The sequence below is a fragment of the Apium graveolens genome, unplaced genomic scaffold (genome assembly GCF_009905375.1).
Source record: "Apium graveolens cultivar Ventura unplaced genomic scaffold, ASM990537v1 ctg5133, whole genome shotgun sequence".
Classification (NCBI taxonomy): domain Eukaryota; kingdom Viridiplantae; phylum Streptophyta; class Magnoliopsida; order Apiales; family Apiaceae; genus Apium; species Apium graveolens.
Window position 1 is genome coordinate 29,822 of NW_027418835.1, and position 9,792 is coordinate 39,613.

The 9,792-nt window shown below is 33.9% G+C and overlaps 1 protein-coding gene across 1 annotated transcript; it reads left to right on the top strand.

Moving 5' to 3' along the window:
- The first annotated feature begins 1,120 nt into the window (after window positions 1–1,120).
- On the top strand, window positions 1,121–1,624 carry LOC141702444 (uncharacterized). The gene has a single exon (XM_074506121.1). It carries the CDS (start codon window positions 1,121–1,123, stop codon window positions 1,622–1,624), a length of 504 nt encoding a protein of 167 aa, XP_074362222.1.
- The last annotated feature ends 8,168 nt before the right edge of the window (window positions 1,625–9,792 follow it).

The following is a 9,792-nucleotide window of genomic DNA, read 5'->3' on the forward strand; positions in this document are numbered from 1 at the left end:
CACCAATTTAGGAAGCTTGGATCTTGGATTTTGAAAAATCTTGCCTTTAAAAAGTGAAAAAGCCGAGAGCAATGAAGAACTAATGCCTTGGTTCTTTTTGATTTTGATGAAAATGATTTTACTTGGCTTGGTTGCTTTGTTTTTGTGTTTGATTTAGTCAATTACCTTCTTGCCCTTGAATTTGTGTGGTTACAAAGCCACCACACCTCCTTCCTTCCCATGTCATGCTTATGTCATCCTCATGATGTCATCCTCCCTTCCTTGTCCTCTTTCTATTGGTTGGATGACATCATTCCCACTAATCCCTTTGATTAACTTCCTAATCGTTTGCCTAATGACCGCTGATCTGTTATACGGTTCGCTTAACTTTCGTTCTCGTTTATCGTTTGAAGGATCATACTCGGGATCTTATTACTTAGGTTCCCTTAACCTTTCTCAATACATTATATTCCTTTTTATGATCCTCTATTATAATCCTTTAATTTAAATCCTTTTTATCCTGTTACCTTATACTCAATTCTCTCCGTATCTTGTGGATTTCCGGGAAAAGCCAAAGTGTTCGGAATTGGATTCTGACGATCTTTACATACACTTATATACTACATAGAGCACTAATAATGTCCCAGAATATCCATAACAGAACCCCTACATAGTGTGGCATGAAAAGTTTTCTCGTTCAGCAAAAACACTATTCATAAGGGTTTCAAAATTTCTCAAAAATTGGGGTTATTACAAGCAGAGTAAAACTACAGTGCAAAAGCCAAATAATCAATATGCCAAGCCTTCAGGGGAAAAGTATTTTCGACGCGGTGGACAAGGGCATAGATCTAATGTGTGTCCAAGTAGGAGAACAATTGCAATTTTGGAGGATGTAGAAAATGAGGAGAGAGGTGAAGACGAAGATTATGAAGGGGCAAAATTTGCTGAAGAAGAATCGCCTGAAAGGATGAATATAGTACTTCAGAGGGTGTTGTTATCATCAAAGGAAGAGAGCCAGCGCAGAAATATGTTCAAGACGTACTGTTCAATCAATAATAAGGCGTGTAATGTAATTGTGAATAATGAAAGTACTGAAAACTTAGTGTCATAGAAGTTATTTGATCATCTGAAATTTCCCACAATGCTCCATGAGAAGCCTTACACCTTGGGTTGGGTCAGCAAAAATTTACAAGTGCGTGTGTCTTTGATTTGCAAAGTTTCTATCTCCATTGGAAAACACTACAAGGAAGAGGTAATGTGTGATGTTCTTGATATGGATATTTGTCATGTTTTACTTTGCCATCCTTGGAAATTTGAAACTGATGTAACGTATAATGGACATGATAATGTGATGTTGTTTAAGTGGGGAAGTCATAAAATTGCCATGGCCCCCATTCTGAATTTTGATAGTAGTGTAGGTCAGAAAAAGTCTAATTTTCTGGTGATGGGCAATGATGATAAAGAGTTAGATGAAGCTATTAAAGAAACATGGGGTTTCTTCCCTATAGTGGTTAAGGTGTTGATGAGTGTTGTCAAAGAGGATGCTATTCCAGAAGAAGGACAAAATTTTTTGCAGGATTTGGAGGAGCTAATTGCAGATGAGTTGCCTAATGCTTTTCCTCTTGTGCAAGATATTCAACACTAGATTGATTTGATTCCAGGGGCTAATTTACCGAATTTTCCACACTACCATATGAGTCTCAAAGAGAATGAGATTTTGAGAGAGCAAATTAAAGATTTACTAAAGAAAGGATTTATTCATGAGAGCATGAGTCCTTCAGATATTCCTGTCCTTCTTGTTAATAAGAAAGATAACAAGTGGCGTATGTGTTTTGATAGTAGAGCTATTAATAAGATAACTATAAAGTATCATTTTCCTATTCCTCGATTGGAAGACATGCTTGACGAGTTAGCTGGTTCAAAATTCTTTACAAAGACTGATCTCCGTAGTGGGTACCATCAAATCCGTATTCGGCCGGGAGATGACTGAAATATAACTTTTAAAAGCAAGGATGGGTTGTTTGAGTGGTTGGTTTTGTCCTTTGGGATGTCTAACGCCCCAACTACTTTCATGGGGTTGATGAACTAGGTACTTCATCCCTTCATTGGTCTTTTTGTTGTGGTATACTTCGATGATATTCTTGTTTATAGTAAAAGCAGAGAAGAGCACTTAGAGCACCTTAAACAAGTGTTACAGGTTCTTGAAGAGAATAAGCTATACATTAACTTGAAGAAGTGTACATTCTGCACCGGTAAATTGTTGTTTCTGGGTTCCATTGTGCGAGAAAATGGTATTCAAGCTGATGAAGATAAAGTTAAAGCAATTCGATACTGGTCTGTTCCTAAATCGGTTACCGAGGTACGAAGTTTTCATGGTTTAGCTACTTTCTACTGAAAATTTGTTAGAGATCTCAGTAGTATTACTGCTCTTATCTATGAATGTTTGAAAAAAAGGAAACTTTTATTGGGGACTTGAACAAAAGAAAAGTTTTGTCTTGATAAAAGAAAAATTATGCACAACACTTGTTCTTGCCTTACCTGATTTTGATAAGATTTTTCAAGTGAAATATAATGCTAGTGGAGTTGGAATGGGGGCTGTACTATCTCAAGAGAAGAGATCGGTTCCGTTTTTCAGCGAAAAACTATCTGAAGCACGTCAAAAGTGGAGTACTTATGATTTGGAATTTTATGCGATATTTCGAGCTCTAAGACATCACTACTTGATTCATAGGGAATTTATTTTATTTATAGACCATTAAGCTCTGAAGTTTTTTCATAGCTAGAAAGTTATCAACAAAATGCACGCTCGATGGGTAAGTTTTCTACAAAAAATTTCTTTTATCATTCAACATAAGTCTGGTACTTTTAACAAGGTAGCAGATGTTTTGAGTCGAAGAGTTTCTTAGCTGTTTACCTTTAAACATGTGATTATGGGCTTTGAATTATTGAAGGAGTTGTATTTGGGTGATGCTGAGTTTAAGAAATTATATGTCAAGTGTAGTAGAAATCCCCCATTTGCAGATTTTCATGTTCGAGAGGGCTACATATTTAAAGGTAATCAATTATACATCCGTTGTTCTTCGTTGAGAGAAAAGCTTATTCGTGATCTTCATGGCGATGGATTTAGTGGGCACCTGGGCCGATATAAAATCATTGCTAGTTTGGAGGAGAGGTACTATTGGCCTCATTTGAGAAAAGACGTGGCTGCAATTGTGAGAAGGTGTTATATTTGTCAAGTTTCTAAAGGAAAGTCTCAAAATACTGGCCTTTATATGCCTTTATCTGTTCCTGATGATATTTGGGTGGATTTGTCCATGAATTTAATGCTTGGGCTTCCTCGTACTCAACGAGGTGTCGATTCTGTATTTGTGGTTGTTAATAGATTTTCCAAGATGACACACTTTATTGCATGTAAGAAGACTGCAGATGCATCAAATATAGCCAAACTGTTTTTTAGGGAGGTTGTGCGCTTACACGGAGTGCCGAAAACTATTACTTCAGATAGGGATACAAAATTATTAGCCACTTTTGGATAACTTTGTGGAGGATGTTTGGAACAACTTTAAATAGGAGTTCTAGTGCTCATCCTCAAACTGATGGGCAAACTGACGTAACTAATCGAACCTTGAGAAATATGATTTGAAGTGTTTGTGGTGGGAAGCCGAAGCAGTGGGATTTGGCTTTGCCTCAGGTGGAATTTGCTTATAATAGCGTTTTTCATTCTGCAACATGAAAGTCACCTTTCTCTATAGTATATACTTATGTTCCTAAGCATGTAGTTGATTTAGTCAGGTTACCCAAGACACCAAGAGTTAGCGTAGCAGCAGAGAATATTGCTCAAGAAATCATTTATGTGAAAGAAAGGGTCAAGGCAAGGCTTGAAACTATTGGAAAGAAAAACAAAATTGTAGCAGACAAGAGAAAGAGAGTCAAGGTTATTAAAGAGGGAGATGAGGTGATGGTGTTATTGCGTAAGGAGATGTTTCCGGTTGAAACATACAATAAGCTATAACCTCGGAAGTATGGCCCGTTTAAAGTGTCACGGAGGATCAATGACAATGCTTTGTTGTGCCTATTCCAGATTCCATGAACATCTCTAATACATTCAATGTGGTTGATATATATGAGTACTATGTGGATTCAGTTTTATAAACGGATGAGAACTCGGGGTCGAGTTCTTCAGAGGTGGAGGAGACTGATGTAGGACAACTTGCTGCGAATATTGAGGATGCTATAAATCAGAAAAAAGGGCAAAAGGAAAGGGACTACATGATCACGCTACTGAGGAGGGATGCTGACAGGATCACGCTTTGGGATGACATGATCATACCAAACTAGGAATTTTCAACAATGGCTGCTTGGTGGTTGTGCATGATCATGCTAAATACTGCATAATCATGTTGCCTTATAATAATTATTTTATTTTTGATTCAGATTTGGTTTTATTTCTTTTGTTTTAGGGTTTTATATCACTACCTATATAAAGTCAACATTATGTACTGGATTATTATCTTATTGTTAATCAAAAACCCTTGAGAATTTTCTCATCTTTTTGGTAAATTTCAGAGTTATCTTTTTGAATTCGTGCTTGCGAATTCGTGTTTATTCTTAGGGATTAGCTTTTACTTTTCCTACGCTTCTGTGCTGATTCAAGGAGGAAAAAGAGACAATCAAAAAATTTCTCTGAGAATCCCAATGAGAGATAATATTTTGCTAACTAAAAAGATGAAACATGGAAAGAGGGAGGAATAAAATATCTATCAGAACACCAATCTTCCGGTTATGGCTAAAAATTATAATCCCTACGAATTATAATGAACTAGCCTAGAACTCGTGCAATGCACGGATTCTTTTTAATATTACCTAATTTGTTAGAATTTAATTTGGAGTAAAAATTTTAAGTTATGAAACTTATTTATTTGAAATTTTAATAATATGATTTGATAATATTTATTAATATGCACATATGTGTATAAGTTAGTGATATTACAGTTTTAAAAAATAATGTAATGATTGAAATTTATATTTTTTTACTGATATTTATAGGTATGTTTATGAAATATTATTATATTTAATTAAAAGGTAAATTTTAGCTGAGATCAATAGTATACGAATTGTCATTAGTCTGTTAACCGACCAAATCCAACTAAATATATTCAGATTTATATTATTTTAACATGTTTAAACCCGGATCAATGGTAAAATTTTATGTGTTAATGACAAAAAAATTATGTTAGCTTGAGGCACATTATATCAACCAAATCCAGCTAAGTATACTTAATATTTTGTTTAATTTTATTTTAGCACACGGTGATTATTATTTTATTTTATAATGAATGAATAATATGTATTTTTTTTTAGTTTTATGACATTATATCGATCCCACAAATTTCCTTATAAATTTTTATTTTGTTATAGTCTGGTTCAATAATATAATATTTTTAGCGAGATCAATAATATTTATTATTTTATTTTAGCCCGATTCTTCAAATCCATCTAATCATATTTAGTTTTTTTTAATTTTTTTATTTAAAATTGGATCAAAGGTATAATTTTGTTTATCCCGACCGGATGAATTTTATATATTATTTATGTTTTAACGAAAACCATAAGAAATATTATAATTCTGTTATGAATATTTATCTATTTATGAAAGTGTTTTATTTCAAATACTACTATAATTACGGTGACCAGACCGACTACCAACCAATTTTCATTGTTTTGTCTTTAATATAATAATATAGATTATAGATATATATGATTGTTATGATTCGATCTCTTTTGATCTTTAGTAGTACATTATATATGTAAGTTCTCTCCTATTTTTATTATTATATATTGGATATAATATAATGTAATAATATAATATTATTACTTATTAAATAAGGGTAACTAAGTAATTTCAGCAAGTACCGACTTACTATCAAATTTTTAATATTTCGTCTATTATAATATGATATAGATTTATTTATTAGGCCATCATTTGGGAGGGATAAAATATACTATTGAAGAACACCAATCTTCTGGTGATGGCTAAGAAACATAATCCCTGCTAATTATAATTAGTTTATTTCTTAGGCCATCATTTAACGCCCCGAATCGAATGCTACAAGGACATCATGCTCGATCAAGATCTTCATATGTCTCAGGTGAAGCTCTATTTCTATGAGAATCTCCCAATACTCATCTTACAATTTCTCTTAGTTCGTGTGTTGAACCAGACCTGAAGGGTGACCTTTGTTGGGTCAATATGTGATGATCCAATCGAAGCGAGTTTCAACTTTCTAGCTCTGCAAATTGCAACAGGCAAACGCGTTTGGTCCCTAACTTTCATTACATTTTAAAGAACAAGTCTACCTTAGGATATATATTAAAAAAACAGCCTGTAAAACAAATGAAGTCGTACTATTTTATAAAACAAATAAAGTCGAATTTTTAAAAAGTCCACATGAATATATGCAAAGGACCAAGTAAGAGGTGGGAAGTCTTTGTTAGCTCTAGAGTCGAGACTCAAAAGTTAATGCAATTATTGTGTGATTTGTTATATAACATTTGACTTTTTAACCTGATTTTTAGGGTTTTGAAAATTTCATTAAATTAATATTATTTTAACAATTTTTAAAAGTTAAATTAACCAATTTTTAACTTAATATTTCCCTCTTGATTTTTAGCTTAATAATGTAATTTTATTCTATGACATTCCCATCTTGATTTTTTAACTTAATAATAAAATTTTATTCTATGACATTTCCATCTTGATTTTTTAAGAATTAAATTAACCAAATTTTAACTTAATTTTAAAAATTATCAATTAATAATTTTTAAAACCTGAAAATTATATTTTAAAATAGACTAAATGTATATATAACTTTTATTATTTTTTTCCAATTATATGGTGCGTGTTGCATTCAAAATTTGATTAAATTTATGTATTTATTGATAGACGGGATAGCTAGTACTCACTCCGTCCCACTGGAATGTTTACGTTCACTATTTGTGTGTATTTGAATACTTCCATAAAGTATAGTTTTATAATGTTTTTATAATTTTTTTTTGAATAAAAATTTAAAATAAAATTTTTATTCGGAAAAAAATAAAATAAAAAAAACATTAAGGAATTATATTTTAAACAAATATTAAAAAATGTGTCAAAAAGTAATGTGAAGAATCCAGCAAGATGGAGGGAGTATATGGTTACAAAGTAGCTAGCAGCCTAGCAGATTCCAAGAAATACAAAATTCAAATTATCCGAAAATTAAAAAAAATGATAAATGAAGACAAAATGGTGGAAAAAGGATAACAGGATCACACCGCAGCCATTTGTATTTTGTCAATAATTGCACAGCTACGACAATTTTTTAGCAAGTTGCCCCTATCTTTTCAATAACCAGAAATTTGTGTCCTCACATGTCAATTATTCGTTACGCGCGTTTTTTCATATATATAGTTGAACAAACTAGCTAGTTAAGCTCATAGTTAAAACCAGAAACAAAAACTGCGTTATGGATTCAGGTACGCTTGTTATAGTCATATGGGTTGGGGTTGTGTTTGCAAGTATAATTTGCACTGCTGCGTATTTCGGAGGACTGGGCGGTGCAATAAAAAGGTGGTTTTCAGGTACATTTGTTGCTAGGGTGGCTGCTGTTACTCCGGTGGATACTCTGCAGCTTTCGGAACCAGGAACTGCTGATCCTGACGTCGAGAAAGGCGAAATCGACGTTAAAATTACTAGTGCAGGTACGAAAGATGAGAAGACGGTTACGGTTGCTGTTGCAGAAAAAATTGGCAGTGCCACTAAGCCCTTCCGGTAAGAAGAAGAAGAAGATGAGGTGGTGGTGGTATTTGTAATTTTCGCTACAAGAAATATGGTCATTTAGGACGGCTATTCGTGCCTAACTGTTTTCGACATTTTTAATTGTGTATATTTAATTTTGTAAGGCTAATTGAAAGTCTAACTGTTATCAATTTTGTTTATACAGCTGTTGTAATTATATAATCGTAACACAATTTACGCAGAAAAGAAGGAAAAGTCTTCACTAAACAAAACCCTAACGTTAATCAAACTCTTGCGTTCAATTACTTATGTACATAAAAAGAATTGCATGCATGTTTAGGAGGTAGTGTACATATTTAAATACATAAGTAAAATAAGTGTCCATTAATTAAATGTTCAAACAATTCAGAATTCGAGTTCTTTTGTTTTGACGGAAAGAATTCTGAGTTCAATTCAAAAAAAATATTTGAATTAAGGTTTTATTAAAATCAAACTCAATATAATTATGTAATGGAGAGAAGTACCCTTATGGTGGAACCCTATAATTTTATATCTTTTATCGTAGGGAACCCGCAGTCTATATCTTCCGGGTGACGACTAGGTACTTGATAATTTAATATTATTTTATGCTCTTCCGGGAATTTGAATTCCATTTGGAACTCTAGATTGAAAAGTAACATTTTTGATAATTTCGATTAGGATTTCATATGAAATACCGAGTTAAAAAACGTGCAAATGGCGGTCCTATGTTCCAGGCCCGCCAGGTATCATGAGTCTTTTAGCTTCAAACTCAACCCACGAGCAGTTCGATTTTTTAAGGAAATCATTAATCAGTATCGGCCCAGTATTGTTTCCCTTAGTAAGACGTTAGTGAAAAAAGAAAAAAAAATACAAAAACAAGTAGGTTTTTCAGGATGTTTTGTTGTGAATGTACAAGGCCATGGAGGTGGATTGGCTCTGTTATGGAAGAATGAGGGGGAGTTGTGGTTACTAATAGTTGTAATAATTTTATCGATTTTGAAGTGTTCAATGGAAGTTCGGGGAGATGGCGTTACACAAGATATTATGGTTTCCCTGAAAGAGAAAGAAGAGTGGATTCATGGAGAATGATTCGTAGTCTAACGGAGGCATCTGTGTTACCCTGGTGTATCATTGGTGACTTCAATGACTTAATGTTCACGGATGAGAAAAGAGGCGGAAGAGGTCACCCTCGTGCTTTACTGGAAGGTTTCTCGGAGACAGTGATGGATTGTGGTCTGACAGATTTGTGTTTTATAGGAGAAAAGTTTACTTGGGAAAGGGCAAGAGGGACTGATAGGTGGATTCAAGAAAGATTTGATAGGGGTCTAGCTACGAAGGAGTGGTGTGAGATGTTTCCGGGTGCTCAAGTTCAAGTCCTGAAGGTGTCAAGATCAGATCATCACCCTTTGTGTTTACAACTTAATAGGCAAGTGTATGTGCCAAGGAGTCGAAGGTTTAGATTTGAAAATATGTGGATCCAGGAGAAAGAGTGTTGAGGAATAATCAAAGATTGTTGGACTGATGCTGGGAGTCGGGAGTTATCGGGTAAATTGGCTTCCTGTTGTGTTCGATTGGAGGAGTGGGGCGGAGGTATGGTGAAGGATATGAAAGTGAAGTTGGCGAATTATAGAAAAGAAATGCAGAGGCTCCGTTCTAGAAGAGATGCAGCTGGTGTTAGAAGATATAATGAGGTTCGTTGAAGCTATCTGAAGTTGTTGAAAAAATAAGAAATCTTTTGGCGACAGAGAGCCAAACAGTATTGGTTATGTGATGGTGATAAAAATACTCATTTTTTCACAAATTTTCGTCTACTAGGAAAGAACATAATAAAATTCTAAGACTGCAAGACGAGAATGGGAATTGGAAAGATACATATGAGGAGATTCATGAGGAGATTCAACAGGTAATAATTACTTGTTATTTTGAGGATATTTTCAGTACTAGAGCAACAAATGATCAATTATCAGACACAGCCATGTTCCCAAATATTTTAAAGTGGCAAGGCCAGGAGCTTATAA

Excerpts from the sequence above, each read along its gene's own strand:
- LOC141702444 (XM_074506121.1), top strand. The coding sequence starts at position 1,121 with ATGCTCCATGAGAAGCCTTACACCTTGGGTTGGGTCAGCAAAAATTTA.